Here is a 27,781-nt window from a genome sequence, read left to right as displayed (position 1 = left end):
AGTCGTGGGTAGACTTGTAGCTAGTCACATACCTGACTAATAAGAATTTTAAAGTCAAGGTTTGATAAATAATTTTAATTGTCTAAATATGAATTATGTGATAGTTATACTTGTCAGACTAATTCTGTGTTGCAAGAAAAGTTTTAAGTTTTAAGCGGCAAGAAATGAATCAACGCGACCGGAGCTCCAAGTGATTGGAAATAGGTCTAAGTGATTGGAGATCATGATAAGCATCGGATCAAAATAAGTGTTAATGTTGCAGAGATAAAATTTATCTCTGAACAATTAGAAGTGATCTAGGTGGCGGAAGGGCCCACTGAGTAGATATCACGGAAGCTTGACTAGACGGAGGATGACACATGGATATCAAGACAATCGAAAGTGTATCCGGTCAATTGGATCATGGATAAATAGTGGGTAATGGGCATTAGATTGCTAAGCTATGGGCCACCAAAAGGATTTTTGGCCGTCCGGAATACCTATGTGTATAGTAGTCAACATTAATATTTCAATTTGCATATATATGCTCATAGTCGTTCAATACAAGTGATCAAATATTTATTGTACTCAGTGCTCATCCGGAAGTTCTCAGAAGACAACACTAATCTCTTCGATATATTTATTTTATATTTTCTTCTTGTCTTTGTATTTGATCATTTGTGCTTATATGTTATGAATGTTAATACTCCCTGAAGTTAGCTTTTTGCTTTAGTTCTCAGGAGTCAGAGACCTAATCAGAGTCATTGTAGGTTGTGATTATCGGTTGTGATCACTTCATCACTGATGTCTCCAACCGTTGTTATCCGATTGTTCTTTCCATTTGCTTCGTTAATTGCTTTTTTCTTAAAAATTCAATTCAAGGATTTGATTTATGCGAGACAATTGCATCACGTCTCTACTCCATGTCTTATTTTTAGGCATGAGCAATCTTCTTTTTGATTGTGACAGTCAATTATATCGCTGAAATAGTTATTGATGAAATTAAAATAGGAAACTTAAAAAAATAAGACAAAATTATTCATATCATTAAAGGGGCTTTTATCTTTTAAAAATTATCGAAACAGCATTCATATGTATTTTTCTATTTAAAATATCATTTTTACATCATCTTAAAACTGTTTTATATAAAACAATTCAACTTGGAGCTGTTTCGGTCGAAGCAGCTCTAATCTTCATTAACCAAAATATACTTTAATTTAAATAGTTCTAAGATTTTTAAAATTATTTTTATTAAAAAATTTATTTTCCTTTTTTCCTTTTACTTTTGTTTCCTTTTCCATCTTTTTTCTAGTAAAATTAGCTACTAAAAACAAAAAAACAATTATTTAGATTTTATGTTATGTTTTCTTCTAATTAGAATATTAAAAAATAATAATAAGGTCGAACTGGTTTGGTCGCCTCCAATTTAATGTAGAAAATTATGAATAGTTAGTTTGTTAATTTAAAAAAAAAGAGTTTCTTTAGTTGCGGATGAAATGGACTTGGTCAGGAGGACCAAGTTGCAGAGAAGAATGGACTGATCAGGAGGATCAGTTGCATTCAAGTCCTGGGGGGCAACGACAGAGCCGAGCACAAGTCCAACAAGTCTGGGTGACTTGGTTGGTACAAATTCTCCAGAATGGAGTGGGTTGACTAACCCAGGATTTCGGGAGAAATCCGAAGTTAGACTCACAAGGTAAAGTTAGGTTTGCTTCTTTGTATGCATGCTGATTTTTTCAGGAACTATAATATAGGCTGAACTTCAAAAGGCCATAACTTTTGACTCGGGTCTCAGAACGAGGCAAACTCAGATGCGTTGGAAAGCTCTTTCAGAGATCTACAAAATTGGTGTTTTGAGTTTTTTCGGATTCCGGCTGGAGTCGACTCAGAATGCCACTTGAGTCGACTCGGAGGGCTGGAGTCGACCCAGAAGCCCATTTGAGTCGACTCGGGCAACAGATAACGTCCAGAATGAAGTTTTATCCACCACATAAGCTGGAGTCGACTCAGGGCTTGCTGGAGTCGACTCAGGAGGTCTATATAAGGCTGTGAACGTGCAGAAGCAACTCAATTCAAGCCAGAAACCTCCCAAATCATTCTGGAATGCTGTGAAACGAAAAAGAGGTCAGACGCTTGCAACCGGGGAAGATCCAGGAGGAGTACGTGGTGCTCGGACTTCCGGATCGGCGGCAAATTGCTTGGTTATTTCTTTCTTAATTATTCCTGTTTTCATTGTGCATTGTTTATTGGACTGTAAGACGGGTTTCTCCGCCTCCGAACAACTTCGGAAAGGAGACCACTAGTGGACGGGCGCCTCCCGTGATTAGGCCTTGGACGTACTAACCCTGGGGGGTTAGGAACCAAGTAAAAATCCCGCGTGTCCCCCTGCTGTGTTATTTAATATTTCCGCTGCTTAGTTTGTACAGTTAACGAACGAAATAGAAAAAGCGACACGCGCTATTCACCCCCCCCTCTAGCGCGTACACGATCCTACAGGCTACTCGCAGAGTCACGGAGGGCTGCTTGCAGAGGGACGGCCAGCTGGGAGACGCAGAGCTGCTCGCAGTGTGACGGCTGACCAGGGCCGACAAGAGGAAGGAAACGGTCGATTAGGGTTTGCGCGCGGTTGGTAAAGTGATTGAAGAAACGTGGAGAAACAGAGACTACAGTTAACAAAGGAGGAGACGGAGACAGGGGAAGACAGTTAACGGGGAGACGGAGAGAAGAAGAGAAGTCGCCGGTGGGGAAAGAGGAGGGGAAGTCGGCGGTGGGAAAAGGGGAGACTGAAGAATAGGAAGGGGGTATATTTGTAAATTCCTTAATTGGGGAGTTGAAACTAACGATTGGGGACTGCATGCAAAGGGAAACTTGCGTGGGGACTGATCGTTTCTTTTTTATGGTGTAAATAAAAAAGAGTATTTTTAAAAAAGTAAATATTATAAAATATAAATTAAATTAATTTTTTTATATATAATTTTATTATAAAAATTATTGTTGTTTAACTCAGAGATTAAGCAAAATATAACACAATTCAACCATAAAAAATGATGTTATTGAAACATTTGTAATCATAAAAATTTTAAAATAGAATATCTACTTTAATTAGTATGGCAACTAAAAAAGATATTCCTAAATTTAATGGGACTGAGTTTAAGCTCTTAACTTATTGTAAGTACATCGTCATGCAATTATTAATTATATTTTGAATAAAATCTTGAAAATGCAAATAGCCCCCATGTTCTGCTATTGGTGATCAAATTGTTACATCACGAGCACGAGAGAAGAATAATCCCTTGAACCATACTAATGTAGCAATGCCTGGTAGCTTAAGTCTCTTATTTCTCTAAATTCTCACAATAGTAGCGAGCAGCTTTAGCAGCAGGCAATTTATCACTTTGCAATGATTTGCAAAAGACATTAAGACTAAGATTCAAGAACCGGATAGTCATTGTATCCAACGATTGGATCAGGAGTGTAGAAAGTTTCTCGATTATACTGGTTGAGCTGAGCAGCCAGCTGAAATCTCCTCGGCAGGTCAGGGTTGGCAAGGAACAGGCGACCATAAGCCACCAAATCTGTGTATCCATTTTCCACCACTTTGTTTCCTTCTTGGCGATCGTACCCACCGGCAGCGATGAAGGAGCCGTTGAAAGCCTTCCTGATGGGAAGGAGTCGATGAGGAATCTGGCGTCGGCTTTCCACATTTGACATCCTCGGCTCCACGACATGGCAATAGAGGATGCCGAACTTGTTCAACTCCTGGACCATGTAGAGGCCAAGCGCCTCGGGATTGGAGTCCCAACAACCCAAGAAATCAGAGAAGGGAGAGAGTCGTATCCCCAATCTATCAGCGCCGATTTCGTCGGCGATGGCCTTGACAATGTCCAAAGCGAAGCGGCATCGTTTCGACATGCTGCCACCGTACTCGTCCGTTCTGTCGTTGACGCTGTCTTTCATGAATTGCTCCACGAGATAGCCATGCGCTCCGTGGATCTCCACCCCATCAAAACCTTGTAGGAAGCTGATTTTAGACGCGCACATTTTTTACAGGAGCATAAATTAATTGATGCTGTGCCAAGGCTTAATGGTACGTGAGCTTACCGGCTTCGATAGCATTACTGGCAGCAATTCTGAAATCATTAACGAGTCCAGGGATCTCGTCGGTTCTTAGTCGCCTGGGCTTTGTGTACTCGTCTTCAAGGTAATCATCAAGTGGCACTGGCTGGTCAGTGCAAGAGATTGGATCTTGTCCATTTGGTTGATACCCTGAAAAGCTTAATGCATCAGGTTATTTCGATCGTAAATTGGGAGTTAAGCTCGTTGATAAATGATTTAAAATTAATAATGAAATTAGTGGGTTGATGAATTAATAATTAGTAATATTAGTAAAAGAGAATTATTCAATAAAATTTAATTATTAGATTAGAATTTTTTTTATAATATGTCAATTGATAATTTCTTTATTAATCTGTTAATTGACCGAGCATGCACCTTAATACCTTTATAAATTGTATCCCTCATGGATAAATCATTAATCAAGAAATTTTATTTGTTTGTATCTTTCTCTTCTCTAATTCAGTTACCCTACTCTAATATGATATTAGAGCTACTATTTTTTTAATTTTTTAAAATTTTTATCGCCGTTCGATAGTGGTTTTTCTTCTATCATCGCCATCAGTGTGCATATTATTTCTTCGCTTCCCTTACTATCGTTTCCCCCCTTATTCTATCTTTTCCTTTATTTTTTTTCTTTTTGCTTCTATTTTTATTGTCGAATACTCGACGTAGATGTCAAATTTATCTTAGAGTTGGGCATATTGATACTCAATATCCTAAAAAATTTGACACAAACTTTGTCGGTGGTCCTACAGCTTTAAGACAATCGACTATTTCACATATTTAGTGCTCTCGACCATACCTACTCTTAGTAAACCATCAGAGTTTTCATCTACTAAATGATATATTGACACCGAAGCAACTCCTCATGTCACATCAGATTGTAATATTCTTATAGAAGTAACACCATACTATAGCTTGGATACGGTGTAAGTAGGCGATGGCTCAACTTTACAAATTACTAATCTTGGAAATACATATTCATTTATCTAATCGTACTTTTCACATGCGCAACATCTTTCACGTCTCATTTATTACTAAAAATATGCTCTCCGTACGTTAATGTTGTCTTGATAATGATGTCATTTTTAAATTTCATCGTAATAATTATTTTATAAGGATAGAGGAATAAATACTATCTTATTTTATGGGAGAATCAAACATAGCCTTAATTATCTTCAAAATTCTTCAATCAAAGCTTTCATCAGTGAACGCACAAATAAACTAGCTTAGCATGCCTGACTTGGTCATCCTTTTCTTCGCATTGTTCAGTTGATTATCAATAGGTATGATTTACCTACTTCCTTTATCTCCTTTCCATTTCATTCATATAGGGTCTGCATGGAATCTAAAAGTTGCTACCTTTCTTTTCATCTGATCATATTTCTAATCTTCCACTTGAATTAATTCATTCGGATGTTTGAGGCCCTATAACTATTTTATTTAACTAAGGTCTTCTATATTATGTTACCTTTATTGATCATTTTAGTAAATATATTTGACTCTATCCTATGAGAAGAAAATCTGTTTTATTGGACAATTATGTTATTTTCATAAATAAGTTGAATGATATTTTAATCATAAAATATTCTCTGTTCATTCTAAATGGGGAGGTGAATATCAAGTTCTTCATTATCATCTTGTCTCTTATAGAATTGTTCATTGAGTCTCTTGCCCTCATACTCTAGAGTAAAATGGCTCTGCTGAGAGAAAATATATAAATATTGTTATAACCACCTTAGCTCTTTTCCATCATGCATCAGTTTCGCAAATTTTGGGATGAAGCTGTTTGTACTGTAACATATCTCATAAATCGACTTTCTACCCCATTGCTTAATCATAAGTGTCATTTGAAAAAAAATTTATAATCAAACTCTTGACTATACTTTTCTTCAAATTTTTGATTGCGCATGTTATTCGTGATTGCGCTACTCTAAACAAAAACTTGATTCTCGTTCACTAGAATGTGTTTTCCTTGATATAGTAATTTACATCATGAGTATCGTTGCTTGCATATACCAATAGGATGAATATATATTTTGCGGCATGTTACTTTTGATGCATCTTTATTTCCTTTTTTTAACAGGTTCTTCAATCTCTCCTCTAGATATAAGTGGCACATTTTTTATGCCACCAAACATTGTAGGATGTGATGACATCTAGGGCTGAGTATTCGATTAAAATCGAACCAAACTGAACTGAATTAACCGAAAATTGAATAAACTAATTTTTTTGAACCAACCGAACTGACCAAATTTTTTAATAAAAATCGAACAAATCGAACTGATATTTTATTGGTTAATTCAGTTTCGACCGAATTAACTAATTTTTTAAAATATTATGAAAATTTACTAATTAATTAGGGATTTATAAATTTATTTACTTAAAATTTATAAATTATTTTTCTAGTTCGGTTTATTCGGTTTAATCAAATAAGAAATTTTAAAATTGAAACTGAAACTTAATTAACCAAATTAACTGAATTTTTTTAGAAAAAATAATCAAAATTCTGAAATAACCGAATCAAATTTTTTAATTCAATCGGTTCAGTCGGTTTATTCGGTTTAATCAAATTTTTACTCACCCCTAATAACATCCTAGGTGTTGCTCTGGGGCTCTCTAATAACTCTCCTATATCATCGAAGTTATCTCAAGTTGCTACTTCGACAATAGCAAGACACGCTAACAATATCAAAAGGGATAATATGTTAAACCATGTTTTATGTCCATTCTCAAAAGCCTCACTGATCACTGATAATATGCTTTCTGGCTCAGGATCCTCAAATAATCCAAGTTTATCATCAAAATCACCATGTCAGCCCACTTTCTCATCGCCATCAACAAGTAATTCAAATGATAGTGCTCCTTGTCATATGCTTCCCTTAAATGACATCTATGCACCGTTGTCCACCAAAGGCAACCCAATATCGCAAGCTTTAGTAGTCTCTTTATAATCTATTGAACCAACTTATTTTTTATAAGCAAACAAGGATCTGAATTAGTATAGTGCAATGACTATAGAATTTGATGTACTTCATTGCAATGGAACATGGAACTTAGTTCCGTGCACTCCCTCCATGTATGTTGTGGGCTCTAAATGGTGTTGGTGCAAGGAGTACTAGTCTGTCCTTAAAGTTTCAATATTTGACAATACACCTACATCTAGTCAATTTGACCAAAGGTTAATCCAAATAGGACCTAATATTTGGATGTGAGTGAAGTCTAGTTAGGTCAGTTTGTCCAGAATACTAGTGAGAAGTCTTAGTCAGTTAGACCGGGCAAAAGTCCTAGTCGGTTAGACCAGACAAAGAGAAGTCCTAGTTAAAGCTAGGTAGGGAAAGTCCTAGTTGCAGTTAGGCAAAGAAAGTTTTGATCTAGAGGATTGGGCAAGGAAGACCTGATTTAGAGGACTAGGCAAGGAAGACCTAGTGAGTGAAGCTAGGCAGGAAGACCTAATTAGAGGTCAGGCAAGGAAGACCTAGTTGGAGGTTGGGCAGAAAGTTTTGGTAAGTGAAGCTAGGCAAGGAAGTCCTGACTGGAGGTTGGGCAACAAAAAGTTCAAACAAGTCAAGGATGACCGGATGTTTGGCAGATGAGAAGTCAACTAATGGAAGTGACTAATCCTAACTGGAGGTTAGGTAACGGAAAGTCCAAACAGGATGTTTGGCAGGTGGTAAGTCTACCTATGGAAGTGACTAGTCCTAACGGGATGTTAGACACGAGTAAGTCAGTAGGTTAGACCTACAGGATAAGACTTAGGTAAGCCTAGTAGGTCAGACGAACTACAAGTAGGCTTATCTTGCAGGAACTAGGAGCTGGAAGTAAGATTGAAGAAGCATAGGAGGTGTAAATAGAAATAGCTGAACTAAGCCTGTGGTCAACTTAGGTCAAACCCGAGTTGATTGAATCTAGGCGCCCAGATGTTACTCCAGGCATTCAGATGGTCCAGACGCCCCTAGATGGTCCAAGCGCTCGGATCAAGATGAATTGGCCCCAATAAAGACCGAAGAGATCGGATCAAATCGAATCTAAGCGCCCAGATAAGAATCCAAGCGCTCGAAAGAGTCTATATAATGGCTTCAACATGCACTACAAGGAACATCTTCTCTACTCCTCATTCTTCATCCTGTGGTGCTGCTAAACGCGAATGATGCCAGACTCGTGCAACTGGAGAAGTTCCAGGAGGAGTGCATGATGCTCAAGGGCTTCTAGATCGACTACATGAGAGTTTACTATTTATTTTAAGTTTTATTGTCTTGCACTTTATTATTATTATATTATGGACTGTAAGACGAGTTTCTCCACCTCCGGGCAAAGGACTGGAAAGGATACCACTAGTGGACGGGCATCTCCCGTACATAGGTCTTGGATGTACTGACCTTGGGATTTAGAAACCAAGTAAAAAATCCGTGTGTCCCTGTTCTTGTTATTACTAATTCTGCTGCTAGTTTTTGTAAAGTCGAACGAATGAAAGAATGCACTATTCACCCTCCTCTAGCGTGCTCATCAATCCTACAATTGGTATCAGAGCAGGTCTGTTCTTGATTGGACTAAACGCTACGAGAGCATGAAAGCAAAGATGGAGGAGAGAAAGGTAAAATTTTTAATGTTTGTTTTAAATTTTATATAATATATTTTAAGGGCAGGGAGAAAGTACACTATAAAAATGAGTGTCCTTCTTGTAAGATTCGGATGACACCAACGGCGGTAAAAGAGCAACCGATGTTAAGAGCTCGATAATTCAAAAAGCACATTACGTATTTTAAGTGACAGAAATGCGGACACTATAAAAATTGGTGCCCGGAAAAGAAGGTGGAGAAAGTGATGAAATCGGAATTAGTGGATGTGATTTTGGCAAGTTTGTTTATTTATGAAAATGCTCTTTAGATTTCTCATGATTGAATTATTTTTTTTTTGTAAATTAAGATAAGTTAGAAAATATTAATTTGACTAATTCAAAATTTAACAATTTAGAAAATTAAAATTTAATCAATTAAAAAAATTTCCAATTTAACTAATTTAAAAAATTCAACCTTAAAAAACTCAAATTTAATAATTTAAAATTTTTAAAAATTTTAAATAATTTAAATTTAAATAATTTGACAAATTTAAAAATATCTACTTGACAAATTTAAATTTAGATAATTTAAATTAAATAATTTAATAAATTTAAAATTATCTACTTTGACTAATTCAAATTTAGATAATTTAAATTTAAATAATTTGATCAATTTAAAGTTGATTAATTAAAATAATTTAAAAATTTTATAATTAACAAATTAAAAAAGTCAATTAATTCTAAAATTTTAATTAATAATAATATTAATTTAAAAAATTTATATTTAGATATTATCAAACAATGAAAATCCATCTAATTTGAATAAATTTAAATTAAATAATAATTTTACTACTTCAAATTTACTTATTTCAATAAATTTAACTAATATTAATAATTTATTTTATTTTAAAATTTTAATTAATCAAGATATAATTTTAATAAGTAAAAAATTAGATCAATTCTTTAACTTATTCAATCAAGATAACTCACAAGTGAATAATTCAACTTTAATTAATTTAATAAATTTAAAAATTAATAATAATTTAATTAAATAAGATAAAATTTATAATTATCAAGATAAATTAAATAATTTAATTTTAATAAATAATTCAGAATTAAATAATCAAGATATTCTTAATAATGAGAAAATTTTAAAATCCATCCAGAAAAATACTAAAATTAATCATTTAATTATGAAAAATTTAAAATTAAATCTTAAAAATTATTTGAATAAGTTTTTAAAGTTTGAAAATACTAATTTAAATTTAAACACTAATAATTTAAAATTAAATATTCAAATTAACTATAATCATGTACCTTTTAATTTGAAATAATAAATAATTTTAAAAATTTAAAATTAAATTCAAAAAATTTGAAATTAAATTTTAAAATTTAAGAAAATAATTCTATAAAGTTTAGCAAGTCAAATTTAAATCTTAGAAACTTGAATTTAAATTATCATCCAGTTTTATTTAATTGTGGAAAATAACTAAACTTATAATTTAAAAATAAATTAATAATTCAAAAATAAATTTAAAAAATAAATATAAAAATAAAAAAATAAATTAACAATTCAAATATAACTTAATTCAAACCAAAAATTAAATCTACAACTTAATAATTCAAACAAAAAAATTAAAAACTATGAACCTAATTATAATTAAATACTTATAATTATGAAACTAACTCAAAATATTGTCTAATGAAATAAAATTCATATAAAATTCAAAGTTAGTTGATACATTCAAGGGTCCACACAAAATATATTAAATCAAAAATTTGATACATTATTAGAAATTTAAAAGTTCTTGATTGAATCATGCATACCTACTATGTACATGCATATGCTTTATTTTGTATGCACATAAATGTCATGTTATCATATTTACTTACTACTAAATCTAGAACGGTTAGTTAAGGATAAATAACTTGCTAACACTTGCCTAATATAGTATTAGGGTGGGGTGAGATGATAGTACATTAAGAAAGTTTGATTTAGGTAGTCAAGTGGGGTAAGGAATACCTTGCTTGGTCTGCTTAACTAAGTCGACCTAATTAAAGTTAACTCGTCACATCCTAGACTAGTTAGATTAGAATTTTTTAAGAAGTTGATTAAAGTCATAATTTATTAAAAAGACTTTGTCTAAGAAAGTGGTTATTATTTCAATAACTAAGAAGGCCCTTACTTCGCCACGACCTGGAAGTTAATTTTTAAAATGTGGACTTTAATTAACTGACGATTAAACCTAAATCTACCACAAGGTCAAACACTCATTAGAACTCAAAAAAAATTAACAAAAATAAAATTGATAAAATATCTCACGAAACCCATAAGACAACCCCTTTATGCCATGTACTAAGGCACGTACAATGGGTGAGATGATAAGAACAAGTAAAGTATAAAGTTTCAAAAAACTTTTTCTAAAATGATTAAAATTATTTTCTAAAATCTATTTTTGAAAATTTGATAATTACTTAAAATTCATGCTTATTGTGTGTACTTATATTATAGTTTTCAAAAATATGTATCTTTGAAAAATTAGTTGACCAACATTTAGACACAGAACTTTTAAGTCAACACTATGTCTAAGAACCCTAAGACATATAGGCAAAAATTCCTTGTAGTCAACAAGGATGTCCTAATAGAGTATCTAGTTAAGGGAGAGGTTATCCTTGAAAGATCCTATTTTAAAAAATATTTTAAAAAATTACTTGAAAATCTCTTTAAAAAAATATTTTTGAAAACTCATATTTATAAAATATTTTATAAATTAATCTTTTGACTTGGAACAACCCCTAAGACACATAGAGAGGTTGCCTTGTAGTCTACAAGGAGCTCTAAGGAAGTATTAGATTTAGGGGGAAATTTAAATTAAAAGTTTAATTAAAATTCATATTTTGAAAACCTTAAACTATTTATTCTGTTGACTTGGATTAACCTCGTAAACACATAGAGAGCTTATCTTGTGGGTAACAAAGATACCAAAGGAATTGTTAGATCAAGGGGGAGGTCTAAATCGGAAGAGCAAAACTATTTCAAAATTTTTTTATGTATAAACTGTTGGGTTGCAAGGGTACAAACATAGTCCCACATCTAAAACACATGGAAAAGATCATGAATTTAAAAGGATGAAAGATATATTCATTGGAATGAGGCCTTTTGGGAGAGCCCAATAACAAAGTCATGAGGGCTTAGGCCCAAAGTGGACAATATCATGTCATTGTGGAGATATTTTAATTCCATGGTACGGACAAACCGCCGAAAGAGTCATGATTCAGATCTAACCATGTGGGTTGAACCTTAAACAAATTTAAAAGAAGTAGGTGCTCCTGTGTCTGAATCAAGAGGACCAGACACTAGGCAGAAAGTCCAAGTAGGTCGGGTGGGCCGAGAGGCAGAAAGTTATAGTAGGTCAAGTGGACTGAGGGGTAGAAAGTCCTGGTAGATCAATGATTCAGATATCAAACGGAGGGTTTCCGTTTGAAGGGAGCTTGTGGTCCTTTGTTTGAGGGGGGGGGGGGATTGTTGGGTTGCAAGGGTGCAAACATAGTCCCACATCTAAAACATATGAAAAAGATCATGGGTTTAAAAGGATGAAAGATATCTCCATTGGAATGAGGCTTTTTGGGGAGAGCCCAAGAACAAAGCCACGAGGGCTTAGGCCAAAGTGGACAATATCATATCATTGTAGAGATATTTTGATTCCATCGGTACTAACATAAACACTTAAAAATCTTTTAACAATCTTTATCAATTTCAAAATCATATTTTAAAATTATTTTTAATTATTCCTTTAATTTAGGTCAAACCCTAAGATACATAGGAAGATTACTTTGTGATTAACAAGAGCCCTAAAAATGTGTCAGGTTAATGGGGAAATCCTAATTGAAAGAGAAATAATTTTTTTAAAAAACATTTACTTTATATCTCTAAAACACATTTCAAAACTTAGTTTGAAAATTTTTTGAAAAATTATATTAAATATTTTTTGGAAAAACTCTTTTAAAAATTTATTTTAAAATTATTTTTAAAAAAATCTACTATGGTTTTTCAAGAATTGTCAAAACTAAGTTGTGACCATAGGACATACCATAATTTTTGGTGCAATACAATAAGTTTTTTTATATATGAAAAAGTGGAGAAGGGACTTAAGTTAAAATATCTAGATTTCTTTCAAATTATTAAACCCTAACCTGATTCTAAATTTAAGAAATTGTCAAGCATTAAAAAGGGAGAGATTGTTGGTGTAAGGAGCACTAGTCTATCCTTAGAGTTTCGATGTTTGACAATGCACCTAGGTCTGGTTAGTTTGACCAAGGGTTGATCCAAACAAGACATAATGTTTGTATGTGAGTAAAGTCTAATTTAGGTCAGTTTGACCAGAAGACTAGCGAGAAGTTGTAGTCAATTAGACCGGGCAAGAAATCCTAGTTAGTTAGACCGATTAAGGAGAAGTCCTAATTGAGGCTAGGTAGGAAAAGTCCTGCTTGTGGCTAGGAAAAGGAAGTCTTGATCTGGAGGATTGGACAAGGAGGACCTGGTTTGGAGGATTGAGTAAGAAAGATCTGGTGAGTGAAGTTGGGCAGGAAGATCTAACTGGAGATTAGGTAAAGAAAACATGGTTGGAGGTTGAGCAGGAAGTCTTGGTGAGTGAAACTGGGTAAGAAAGTCCTGACAGGAGGTTGGGCATGGAAAAGTCAAAATAGATCAAGGGTGACCAAATGTTTGACAGATGAGAAGTCTACCTATGGAAGTGATTAGTCTTAACTAGAGGTTAGGTAAGAGAAAGTCCAAACAGGATGTTTAGCAGGTGGGAAGTTTACCTATGAAGTGATTAGTTCTAATAGGAAGTTAGGCATGGGTAAGCCAATAAATTAGATCTATAGGGTAAAATTTGTTGGGTTGCAAGGGTGCAAACATAGTCCCACATCTAAAACACATGGGAAAGATCATGAGTTTAAAAGGATGAAAAGTATCTCCATTGGCATGAGACCTTTTGGGTAGAGCCCAAGAGCAAAATCATGAGGGCTTAGGTCCAAAGTGGACAATATCATACTATTGTGGAGATACGAACATCCTTTTGGACCCAACAAGTGGTATCAGAGCGAGGTTGCTCTTCACCGGACTAACCGCCGGAAGAGTCATGATCTAGATCTAACCATGTGGGAACCATCGGGAAAAAAAACAAAGGAAGTAGGGGAGGCTCGGACCATGAGGGACATGGCAGCCGGACCATGAGGACATGGCAGCCGGACCATGAGAAATGGCAGCCGGACCATGAGAAATGGTAGGGGAGCTTCCAGTAGTCCTTTGTTTGAGGGGGGATTGTTGGGTTGCAAGGGTGCAAACATAGTCCCACATCTAAACACATGGGAAAGATCATGGGTTTAAAAGGATGAAAAATATCTCCATTGGCATGAGGCCTTTTGGGTATAGCTCAAGAGCAAAATCATAAGGGCTTAGGCCCAAAGTGGACAATATCATGCCATTGTGGAGATACGAACATCCTTTTGGACCCAACAAAACTTAGGTAAGGCTAGTAGATCAGGCAGACTACAGGTAGGCTTAGGTTGCTTTATTTGTGTGTATGCTTATCTTACAGGAACTAAGAGCTGGAAGCAATATTGAAGAAGCATGGAGGAGCAAACAGAAGCAGCTGAATCAAGTCAAACCTGAGTTGACTAGATCCGGACGCCTGGATGGTACTCTAGGCGCCTGGATGGTATAGGCGGCCCTAGATGGTCCAGGTGCATGGTTCAAGAAGAATCAACCTCAATAATGACCGAAGAGGTCAGATCAGATCGGATCTAGGTGCCCATATAAGAATCTAGGCGCCCGGAAGAGTCCATATAAGGGTCATAGCGTGCACCACAAGAAACATCTTTTTTGTTCCTTATTCTTCATCCTGTGGTGCTGCTGAACACGAACGGAGCTAAGCTCGTGCAACCGGGGAAGTTCCAGGAGGAGTGCACAGTATTCATGGGCTTCCAGATCGGCTATATGAGAGTTTACTATTTATTTTAAGTTTTATTTGTTAGATTTGAGAGGTGTTCTAAGACAATCGCCTTATAGTTATACTATTTATTAGATAAATAGTAATTCACTATTTGACTGCATATTTTTTTATGTGTTTGATTGGATCTTAAACTAGAATACTGAATGCCCGTAATATGATTCATAGCATCAGAGAATTTGTGATTGGATGACAACTAGTGAGCATCTCTACATATGTAATTATGAATGTATTGAAACTATCCCTAGTCGAGAAATTGATGAGCATGGACGTCATCGATTCTATCGAGAATAACACACTTAAACTCCTTAGTTAGCCAAGCAACTGATCTCGATAGCTGGAGACATTGGATGTTCAGAGTTAAACATGAATGATAATTAAAGGTAACTAGTTCATTAGAGTGACATACCTTGAGACTTCATATGGTTCTATATATATGTCAATGAAGATCTAGTGCAGTTCAAGTGCAAGTTTCCTTTGACTTGAGGTATTCAAGTCACCTTGATAATAGAGGCTTATACTTTGACATCTTAAACAAATATCTCAAAGAAGGTGTGGACCAGAGATGATTGGGTATAAGTCGAAGTACCCGAAGGTGTTTAAATAACCCATGGAAGATTCACTGTGTTGGGATGTATACTATAAGCCTAGCTTTTGTATGAACATCTATTTTGAAATAAATTGAAATGAGAATCACTTTGGCCAAATGTTTATATTTTATATTCTTATATATGTTAATGCAGTTGTCCACTTAATTTATATTGTAGATAACATAGTGTGTGATGTCACACAGAAGATCATGTTATCAGTTCCATATAAATTATAAATAGTAGCTCACAACCAAGATGGATTGGGACAAACCATTGGAACGGTTGTAGTGTAATTGGTATTAGTTTATCTTGACTATAAAATTACACTAGTACACTTTGTGTGTATTGAGCAGGACCATTTGAGGTCGTTCGATTTATACTGACTATATAATCGAACTAGACCTCTGTTATTATGGATGTGCATTCTCTTAATCCCTACACATATACTTAGTATTTATTTCTTTAATTCATCAAAGGGTGATTTATTCATTAAATCAATAGGCCCGATGAGTTGGGAGATAATGTTATGTATATGGTGTGTTGTTGATTATAGAAGGAATCTGTGTCCTAATTATTTAGGCTGATGATATCCCCTTGAGGAGCTCATAAGGATTATCATGTAAACCCTGCAGGTGGACTTAGTCCACATGATAATAAAGTTGAGTGGTACTACTCTCAAAATTAGAAGTTAATTAATTGAGTTGTCAGTAATTCAATTAATTGACAGACATACAATATCTTAAACACAGGGAGATTAATGCACTCATGATAAGAAGGAGCCCATATTGTAATATGGGATTGGTGCGGTAGTTCAATAATAACCCTTTAGTGGTATGGATTATTATTGATGGACTTGAGTTGGGTGTTCAGGGAGAACACGGGAAGCCCAAGCCCATTAGGAGGCCTAAACCAATTCCTCCTCTAGGTCCCTGTTGTAGCCTCTAGATAAAGCCTCGTATCCACCCAATAAGAATTCTATTAGAATTCTATTAAGAATTCTGTTAAGAATTCAATTAGAATTCTGTTAAAATTCTGTTAAGAATTCTGTTTAGAATTCTATTAAGAATTTGGTTAATAGAATTCAGTTAATCCTAAATAGAATTATGTTAATTTTGTTATCCAACAAAATTATATTAATTTTATTATCCGATAAAATTTTGTTATCCAACAAAATTATGTTAATTTTGTTATCCAAAAAATTATGTTAATTTTGTTATCCAAAAAATTATATTAATTCTGTTATTTTTTTCCTAAACTTCCTATGGAGGCAAGCCTATAAAAGGAGAGGAGAGGAGGGCGGCTCAAATCAATCTTTTCTCTTGGTTCTCTATTAGGGCCGGCTCAAGAGTTCTCCTCTCCTCCTTTCTAGGGCCGGCGCCCCTAGTGCATTTCTCCTCCTTTCCTTCCCTAGGGTCGGTGCCCAAGCAATAATTCTTCTTGGTTCCCCTAGGGCCGGCGCCCAAAAGAGGAAGAAGAAGAGGAAGATAAGAAGAAGAGGTTTCTTCTTCTTGGTGGAAGAAGTTTAGAAGAAAGGAAGGAAGAGGAGAGCTCCTAGCTTTGGTTCTCCCTGGTGATAGGCGGCATCGATGGAAGCAAGAAGGAAGAAGGGTGGTGGTTCATCTTGGTAGATCGTCGCCCACACGACGTCCAAGAAGAGGAGAGGAATACAACAGAAGATCAAGAGGTCTTCGGGTAATGAACATCTTCTATACAATCTACAAAGGAAAGGTACAAACTATTTTATTCCGTTGCATAGTTATTTCCTTTTATCCTTTTATATGGATCCTGAATACCAACACAAGAGTCCAACGATTTTATGCTTCGATCAAGGTGTGCTTCGATTGGTCAAGAACTTGCTTGATCAATCAAGCACATGTCTGATCGAAGATGTAGGTTGCTTGGAAAGGTTCTGTCCCTGTAAAATTTTTATCTGGCAGAAATTGAATAGATAAAATTCCAGGCACCTTCACACTGCTCCTTGAAAAAGGAGACATATACCTTTGCGGTCGTTTGTAATATTGTTACTAAAAGTCTTTGGCCAAAGCATTACATGTCAAGAGTACAATCCTTTTGGAAACATGCACAAGAAACTTGAATTCACATGACAAGAAAGCAACTTAGGCTAGGTGTGACGTAGTCAGCCTAGTGGGTGTTGGGTCCCGGTGTAATATGCGTGTTTACACGAAAATGTGCGTAGCGAAAATAAAGAAATAATTAACAGTAATTATTATCACAACACACACATGCATAGTAGGAAATAACAACATACAAGGCATGGTAGGAAATTAAAATTTTTAAAATAAAAATTATTCTACGTGCACAATTAAAATTTACAGAAAACTAAATAATTCTGTGCGTACCTTTCCAATGATGTTTGAGTGGGATTGGTATCAAACGAGCAATCCTCATCAGAATCTCATCTCTACTGGTGATCTACGCCAAACTCTCATCTAGACGAGCTTCGGAAGCCACGAGTCACGTCATCATCTTCGATACTAGTCGATGATCGATGACGATCGAATCGAGAAAAGTCTTATTTCGAAAATCATGCAATAATGTTTGTCGCGATCGATTTCCAGGCCTTTCTAACTATCATCGAGAATCGTATTCTCGATGTAGTTTCGATGGTCAACCTTTGACCGCCGATAATAGATAAACAACCGATTTCTCAATCACGATGGAACAATTTTTGGAACCTTCGTAAGCTTCCGAAAAATTGACACATAGTCGTTAGACGACTCAGATTGACCTATCTAGCTTTACAAGAAGCATAACAATGTTTCTTTCCGATATTCGAACACAGTGAACACTTCACGACGTTTCTACTCTGGCAGAGGCTCCAGCAGCAACTCCTCCTTCCCCACATGATCGAAAACAGGGGACTTTCCCCTATTTTTCACACTGCAACAGCACGGCACACAGCAAACTTCCAACTCACTGCCCTCTCTTCCTCTCCACGTGGCTGATCAGAGCAGGGGACGACGCGTGCTCTCCTCTTCAACGTGGCTGATCGAAGCAGGGATGCTGTGATGCGTGACAGTCGGCGACCTGGAGTTTTCGACTGCTCACATCCGAAGGAGGCGATTGGTGTTTCCACGGGGAAACCTCGCGATCCCATCTGCGGACAATCATGCACAGGAGAAGGGGGGCTATGTTCGGGAGCAGAAAGCACACCACTCAGGAATTTCCGCTAAGCTTGAGAAGGAGCGGGTCGACGAACGACTCCTTGCTTCTCCGACGGCCAACGAGCAACGGTGGAGCAACGCGGCGGGTGAAGTCCTCTCTCATGCTTGCGGTCGACAGGTGCTCGTGCGAAGGAGTGATCGCGGAGGGGAAGCCTCGGCATGGAGAGGAAACCCGCTAGGGTTTTTCGGCGTCTTCACGAGCTTGGAGAGGGCGGCGCTCCTCTTCTCTGCAAAGACTATGAACAGGGCAAGAAGCCCTGTTTTTATCGTGGCTGAGAAATGGGAGATTGCTACAGTGCGGCGGAGGAGAAAAGCCAAACCAACTTTTAGGGTTTGGGGTTGAACCGACTAATTTAGAAATGAACCGGGGCAGCTGAAAACCCTAACACTATAGCGAACCGGATTTATCTTTTGTTCGTTTGGTTCACTAATCAAACGAACTCCGATTTGACCCAAACTAGTTTTGTTCGATTCGCCTTCACAAGACGAAGCTTCTCATTACATCCGTTCTACCAAAACCTCTTCCATCACGAACCAAACCAAGTTGGTTCAATTTGGTTCAAAACTAAATCATTTAGTTCACTAACCAAACGACCTTTGATTTGAACGAAATCAATTTCGTTCATTTCGTCTTCATAAGATGAATTCCATCATTTTGTCCATTGTCCGATCCAACTAGACTTTATTTCTCTCATTCTAAGAATCCAATTTTTAAACTCATTTTAAGTTCTTCGGAGAACTTGTAGTGCGTGTGACCCAATAGGTTCTCGGTTATCTTAGCTGTCCGTAATTAATCATTAATTATGGAATGATCATGAGTGGCACCTAGTAGTACATCATGATCCCCAATTGACCAAAAAATCAACGATTGATTCTAGAACAATTCTAAACCCTTCAGCAGCTATACTGAATCGTGTCTCGTTCCTTTCATCCTCTTATACCCGCTTGGTTCAGGACATGGTCTATGTGTCGGTCCCCACTAGGCTGACTACGTCACACCTAGCCCAAGCTACTTTCTTGTCCTGTGGATTCAAGTTACTTGCACATGTATCCAAAAGAGTACCATACTCTTAACATGTAATGTTTTGGCCAAAGACTTTTAGTAACAATCCTGACAAGCGGCCGCAAGGTATACGTCTTCTTTTTCAAGGAGCGGTAAATCCTCTGTGGGCTATTCAAACACTTTCGGACACTTCGACTTATACCCAATTATCTCGGGTCCACACCTCCTTGAGATGCTTGCTTAAGATGTCAAAGTATAAGCTTCCGCGACCAAGGTGACTTGAATATCGTAAGTCAAAGGAAACTCGCACTTAAGTTGCACTGAGATCTTCATTGACATATGTATCGAACCATATGAAGTCTCAAGGCGGTCACTCCAATGAACTAGTTACCTTTAATTAACATCCACGTTTAACTCTCAACATCTAATGTCTCCAGCAGTGAGATCGACTGCTTGGCTAACCAAGGAGTTCAAATGTGCTAGTCTCGACAAAATCAATGACGTCTGTGCTTATCAATTCCTTGACTAGGGATAATTTCAATACATTCATAATTGCACATGTAGAGATGCTCACGAGTTGTGATCCAATCACAAATTCTCTCATGCTATGAATTATATTACAGACATTCAGTATTTGAGTTTAAGATCCAATTAAACACATAGAAAATGTGCACTCAAATAGTGAATTGTTATTTATCTAGTAAATAGTATAATCGTAAAGCGTTACCTTAGGACACCTCTCAAATTTAACAGTGGAGATGAACCAAGTTGGGTATAAGACGATGAAAAGTATGAAGCATGGTTAATTGAAGCTGTTGAAGGGTTTAGAAATGTTCTGAAATCAATTATTAATTTTCTGATCAATTGGGAATCATGATATACTACTAGGTGTCACTGATGATCGTTCCGTAATTAATAGTTAATTACGGACAACCAATATAACTGGGAATCTATTAGGTCACACACATAATAAATTCTCTAAAAAATTTAAAATAAATTTAAGAATTAAATTCTCAAAATGAGAGAAATAATGTCTGGTTAGATGAGACAAAGGACAAATGATGGAATTCATCTTATAAAGATGAAATGAATAAATTTGATTTTGTTTAAATCAGAAGTCGTTTGGTTAGTGAACCAAATGATTTGATTTTGAATCAAAATTGAACCAATTTGGTTTGGCTCATGATGAAAGAGATTTTGGCAAAACGGATGTGATGAGAAGCTACGTCTTGAGAAGACGAAACAAATAAAACTGATTTCGATCAAATCGGAATTCGTTTGGTTAGTGAACCAGCCAAACCAAAACAAACCCTGTTTGCTACAGTACAGGTCTAAATCGGACCCGGTATAAGCCCAAACCCTAATCAATTTGATCCGATTTAAATACTGTAGCATCTGAATTGCGGTTGTTGCTCATCCATCCCGCCCGAGCATGCGCCAACTGCAAGCGAGGGTTTTGGCGTTGTTCATCTTCTTCATAGCAGCGACAGGGATTTGGCCTGCTTCTCGAGTGGCGACGTGGTCGCCTAGCTTCCCGTGCTTAAACATAATCGGCCCCTTCTTCCCTAATCGCGTGAAGAAAGAGACAATGGCGCTGCTCGGCTTCTTCCTTACGAGCCTGACACCGTGTGATGTCGCCTTCCTTCACCGGCGCGGGAGAAACCCTAGCTGCCCCGGCTAGAGGAGAGTGGAACTCTAGCTTTTCCTCTTCGTAGCTAACCGTCGTCGACGCCCTTGTTCTTCTTCTTCCCAGGCGCGCAGCTGTGAGAAGGGTTGTCACTAAGCTAGAGAACCTTTTCGGCGCTGCTTCTTTGCCCGACAACGCATGATCTGATCACCAGCTCTTCTTCCCTGATCACGACTTCTGCAGGGCAAGCGCGTCCGCAGCCTTTCCTCATCCTCTCCCATGCCGACTTCTCCTGAACTCACTGAGTTTGTGTTGCTAACCGCTAGGAGAAGAACCAGTGGATGTTCTATGCCGGCAGACTGTTCTTATGGACTATAGCTGCTGGAGAAGAAGACACTGGTGAAGTGTTCACAGTGTTGCAGATACCAGAGAAGAAGACATGTCACCGAATGGCACCATCGGAACTCTTATGAAGGGTTGTCACCGGCCACCAGTGAAGATCCGACCGAAAATTGTTCCATCAACATCGGAAAGGATTTTTGACTATTTATCCTAAATCGGCGATCAAAGGTTGACCACTAAAAATTACACCGAAAATATGATTTCTGATGATAGTTAGCAAACCTCAAAAAATGATCGCGATAAACATTGTTGTGTATTTTTTGAAATAAGGTTTCTCTCGAATCGATCGTTATCGATCATTGGCTAGTACCGACGACGATGACGCGACTTGTGACTTCCGAAGCGGTCTCAAATGAGAGCTTGGCATGAATCACTAATAGAGGCGGGATTTAGACGAGGACTACTAGATTGATACCAACTTCGCTCAACGTCATCAATAAAATGCGTATTGAATAATTTGTTATTCTATAAAATTTTAATTTCCTATCATGCCATGTACATGTTATTTTCTATTTTACATGCATGTGTTGTGATAATAATTAGTTTAATTATTTGTATATTTCCGCTGTGCACGTTTGTGAAACGTGTAAATATGCGTATTGCACCGGTATGATCCTAATATTATTGTCTTGCACTTTATCATTATTATATTGTGGACTATAAGACAGGATTCTCTGCCTCCGGACAAAGGTCTGAAAAAGAGACCACTAGTGGACGAGTGCCTCCCATACATAGGCCTTGGATATACTAGTCCTAGGGGGTTATGAACCAAGTAAAAAATCTGCGTGTCTTTATACTTGTTATTACTAATTCCGCTACTAGTTTTGTAAAGTCGAATGAACAAAAGAATGTACTATTCACCTCCTCTAGCATACCCATCGGTCCTACAAATGGGTATGCTGTCTCAAGCATCGAGCTGATGGTATTTCGTCTCAAGCATTGAGATGATGGTTCTCTTGAATGGTACAAAGCTCGACTTATAGCCAAAGGATTTAGTCAATAATCAGATATTGACTTTCATGATACCTTCAACCCTTGTCATCAAAATTACATCTGTTAGATTGTTATTATTGATAGCTATTAGTTTTAATTGACTTGTACAACAACTGGACACTTTTAATGCTTTTCTTCATGATCATCTTGAGAAAACTATATTTATGGAGCAACCACTTGGATTTCCATCTCATTTTTGTCAGCTCAAGAAATCCATATATAGTCTTCGACAAGCTCCTCATAAATGATTTCATCGATTATCTAATTGGTTACAAGCTCAAGGATTTTTAATATCAAAGACAGATTCTTCTCTATTATATAAATATAATGATGAATCTATGATTAAAATGGTATCACAACTCTATTAAGTCTTCTCAATCAAGAATTTTCTATTCGAGATTTGGGTAATGCTTATTTTTTTTCTTGGTATTAAACTTATCCCGCATGATGAAGGTTGTCTCCTTTCTCAGAGCTAATACATTACTAGACTTTTCTAAAGAACAAAAATGGATAGTGCACGTCCAGTCTCCACACCAATTGCTATAAACATCTGCTCTACAACTCCATCCTCTCTTGCTATATCTGATCTTCAAATTCATCGAATTATTGTTGAAGTCTTACAATATAACACTGTCACACAACCTGATATCACTTTTGTAGTAAATCATGCTTATTAATTTATGCATGCTTCAACTGAATACAATTAGAATAATATGAAAAAAATACTTCACTATCTCAAAGGTACTATTCTACATAATTTTCTTCTATATCGTCAATTTTCTAGAGACTTACATGTCTATAGCGATGCGGATTGGACAAACTCTCCTTAAGATAGATGCTCTACTAGTGGGTATGTAATATTTCTTGGACAAAATTTTATCTTATGGAATTGAAAAGCAACCTATAGTATCTCGTTCAAGCACTGAGGCTGAATATAAAGTTATAGCCAATACAATGTCTAAAATTATTTGGCTTCAATCACTTCTTTAAGAACTTCATCTTGTATCAAATATTGCACCAGTATGATAATATTAGAGCGACATATTTTACAGCAAATTCAGTCTTTCATGCTCGTACAAAAAATGTGAAAATTAATTTTCATTTTGTTCAAGAACGTGTGACAACTCAATAGTTATTTGTCTCTTATATTTTTGCAAATGATCAACTTGTTGATATCTTTACTAAGTCATTATCCAGGCAATGGTTCACCAGACAAGCAAGCAAACTCAACGTCAAAGATCTTCCGTTGAATTTGTCGGGGGGAGGGGGGGGGGGGGGGGGGGGGGGGGGGGGGGGGGGGGGGGGGGGGGGGGGGAAAAAAGAACTATTCAATAAAATTTAATTATTAAATTAGAATTTTTCTTTTGTAATATATTAATTGATAATTTCTTTATTAATCTGCCAATTGATCAAGTATTTTAATACCTCTATAAATTATAATCCTCATAAATAAATCATTAATCAAGAAATTTTATTTCTTTGCATTTTTCTTTTTTCTAGTTCGGCTAACCTTCTCTAACAATTAGTGGTGGTTAGTGGTTGAAAACAATGATTCATGTTCAATGCATTTGCAATAGTTAAGTTAGTGGGATAATTATGAAGATAATCATGAAGTTAGTGGTTTGTTTAGGTTATGTAATTAGTTTAAATAGACTACTTATTTATGAACGAAGAATCAAAAAAATTTATCTCCTTTGTCTATTCTTGATCTCTATATTATCTTTTTTTTTTTCTGTAACAAAGTTGACTAAAGAGGAGGATACCAGGATTGGAAACCCTGCCGCCGTGCCATAGCTGGCAGAAGAAGATCCCTCCCTTTGCATGCACTGCATCCACAATCGGTTTCCATGCCTCCACTTGTTCTTTTGTCCAAATACCTGGCATACATGGGTACCTGCATATTCATCCCGATGAATCCATAAAAAATTAATCGATGAGTTGCATCGGGAAAGATCTAGAAATGAATAAAACCCTAATGCAGTGTCTGAGACGGGAGCGGCTTCAGAAATAAGCAGGCCGCCATTGGTGGCCCTCTGAGAGTAGTACAAGATGGCATGCGGTTGGGGGACATTGCCATAAGACCGACACCTTGTAAGCGGTGCCAAGACTATCCTGTGAAAGCAAAACCGAATGAAAAGATGCTCCTTAAAGCAAGCGGAGAAATCCTAGGATGGACACTATTTATGGCAGGGATAGGGATTAATTTTACTGAGACAACGTGATATTCTTTAGCAAAATACTGGAGCAAGTATCATCATAAGCAAACCTTAAACAGCAGATTTAAGAGCGATTGAATTTTAGAAGTGTCGAAACTTACCTGTGAGATAGATCAAACTTGCCCATCTTGTAAGGAGTCAGAAGAGCCATCTATCTAGAAATGAAACAGATCTCTTTGATCATGGACCTTTGCTAATTAATTATTGGAGAGAGACTTGATCTTTCAAGATAGTTCAAGTCCTTACGCTTGTTCTTCTCGCCCGCTCAAATTGTCTATGCCAATTAACTTGTCATCATTGTCTTCCTTAGACAGCGACCCACAAATATCTATGCCAACTAGTGGCTTTGAATCACCTCACGCTCTCGAAAGAAAGTCAAATAATGATATATTGTTTTATCGTCTTAAAATGAAATTTGTATTAGTTTCTTCCTAACTTTTTTGCATAAAAAAAAAAGAATTGGGTTTAAATCCTTTTAAGGCTGTCTGAGGACGGAATCCATCCGGAGTACTGTTTTAACTCCTATCTCACATATAGTCCTAAAATGGATGAGATGACTGAGCATCTTTTCGAGTTATTCATGAATAGGTAAGTATAAGGCTTGAATTTATAGTCATCATCGTCAGATACTTTTTAATGTTGATGATTATATTTAGACTGTATTAACACGTGATTGTTTTCCTATTGATGAGTATAATAAACTTAAAAAATCAAAAGATTGGATCTCGTAAGATATTGCAGTAGATCACTAATAATTTTTACATGTTGCGCTTTCCTAGTCATTTGAAACTTCTGACATTTTTAATATGAAGCACTTAAGTCATTATTTGGTGGATTTTGATAACACTACTCTAAACTCAAGAAGAAGTTCTTTTTAACCTAAGGCGACTGAGGTAAGTACTCCAAACTTTGGGAGGTTATAACTTTTGATTTAGGTTGAATTACGAGAACTTTAATCAAAGCTCGTTCAGATATCTACAAATGGTTATTGAGTGTAATCCGTAATGTTGTAGTCTTAGGCCAAAAAACATCATTTTTTATAGCTTTTTTGAAGGCTCAAAATAATTTTTGTCATTATTTTAAGATTATTTTTGTCTTTTATATCGTTAAGATTTTGAGACTATTTAAACATTTATTTAGTTACTGTTAACGCATTTTTGTCTTCTTTAAAATTTTATTGCAAAAATGAGCCTTTAGAATTATTGCTATTATGTTCGACATCAATTCGATTCATTATTATAAATCAATTATTATTATTTATTTAATTATGTTTCTTGATATATTATGTATTTGTCATATATATGTGTATATTTATAAATAGTTATCATATGTCATGCTTAATATATTATGTCATATCATGTTATGTTATCCTTGTGCTATTTATTTAATTTATAATAGATATTTAGGGTAAGTATAATGAAAAAGTGGTGTTATCTTGATCAACAATATAAGAGAGTGTCACGTCCTGAGAGATAGTCGTCCGAAAAATTTTGACAGTATTTTCCCTGTAACAATTCAATTTTTCTTGAATACATTTCAACATCCAGGCCCACACAGCCGCTCTACAATACAATATATATACATAACTGCTAAACAACTACAGGATAAAGGCACACACGACCACGACTACACATCCAACATAACATCAAACAACTACAGGATAAAGACCTACAATGCCACAACTACACATCCAACACAGCATCAACTATAACAACCACCATAACAACTACGAAACAACGAAAATCTCAAAGCACATCAATTGTGCTCACAACAAAAATCAAACGACAACTCTACCACAAAGCCAAAACATAAGTACTCACAAGACTAAAATCACAAAACTGCACAAATACGCATAAAACTCCATAAACCACATGTCGAAAACAATCCGAACCACACATCCAATTACAAACCAAAAACTATACAAAGAAACCAACAAACTCGTACTGTGAGATGGGGGCAGTCCGGCAGATTTCTAAACTTTAAGAAAACATCCTTAATTGCTACTTGAGGAGACAAAAAAACTCCAAGGTCTGGGTGGTGAGTATAAAATACTCAGTGGGTATTAAATAGAAGTGCACAACATATATATTAACATGGATATCAAAGGTATACAATCTCAATATGATACTTAAGGACAAGGTCAACATACTATGCACTACTAACAGATATCATACAATACGAGAATCATGTATGTCATGTTACACAAATGCAACAATCATATAACAACAAGTGCACAACCACAATCATATAACAACAAGTGCATCAATAGTAAATGTAGTAAACAACTAACAACAAATGCATGCATGGTCACTGTTTGCACTCATCACCCTCAATCACCCACCCAGTGTAGTGAACTGGGGCGCATGATAGGATAACTGCACACCCTCCAACAACAGACCACTACACGTGAGTGGGGAGCGGAGAAAATATCACTATCTGCCCTCAACATCTCTAGACACCCACACTGTCTTCTTTTTCTTTAAACAACAACGTGTTATGATGCATAGTTCAACATATAACTACTATATCTACCAAGAAATACATAACATCAATTAACCAAGTCATCACAGATCAATAATGAATATGGAGACTATATTGATAGCAACAAGAACATATTAAGGTCAACGGTAAGTATCAAGCAGTGAATCAAGCAACGACTATAAATAGGATAGCAACAGGATAATTATGCACTACGAAAAGATTTGTGTTGACCAAGCACAGGAGTACCCACCTGATATGTGTAACGCCCTCCCTTCTCATACTTATAGAGGGGAGGAAGGGTGGCGCTACGCGAACATACATGCGTGCATATACAACGGAAGAATTCAAACTTAAAATGAAGAAACATGCATTTATATGTAACCATGTGAATATCTCAACTTCTTAAACATGTAGCATGTAAACATCTACAGCATGTGAGTATGCTTAGTATTCATGTGTATAATTGGTTAAAGCTTTTTTTTCTGCAATACCTTACATGCTCTTTTAAAACTACAGCTTATAGTACACTATGAGTAGGAGGTGGACTACTAAGCATGCATAGTCATTTCATAAGGGCACTACTTGATTCAAGTTCATGATAATCAACATAATGGAAG

General features: G+C 36.1%; 1 protein-coding gene across 1 annotated transcript; it reads right to left on the bottom strand.

Annotated features, from left to right (window-relative positions):
- Positions 1–3,159: 3,159 nt before the first annotated feature.
- On the bottom strand, positions 3,160–24,951 carry LOC141815803 (12-oxophytodienoate reductase 1-like). The gene is made up of 5 exons (XM_074703684.1): positions 24,785–24,951; positions 24,439–24,579; positions 24,231–24,361; positions 4,081–4,245; positions 3,160–3,989 (listed from the first exon to the last, which is right to left on the bottom strand). The coding sequence occupies exons 1-5, from the start codon at positions 24,832–24,834 to the stop codon at positions 3,403–3,405; spliced, it is 1,074 nt and encodes a 357-aa protein (XP_074559785.1). The 5' UTR covers positions 24,835–24,951; the 3' UTR covers positions 3,160–3,402.
- Positions 24,952–27,781: the final 2,830 nt, after the last annotated feature.

This window comes from Curcuma longa, unplaced genomic scaffold (assembly GCF_044706935.1).
Source record: "Curcuma longa cultivar G26 ecotype Majalengka, Jawa Barat unplaced genomic scaffold, ITB_CL_G26_1.1 contig_10576, whole genome shotgun sequence".
Taxonomy (NCBI): Eukaryota; Viridiplantae; Streptophyta; class Magnoliopsida; order Zingiberales; family Zingiberaceae; genus Curcuma; species Curcuma longa.
The sequence above is the reverse complement of the archived record's forward strand: the minus strand, read 5'-3'. Positions and strand labels throughout refer to the sequence as shown.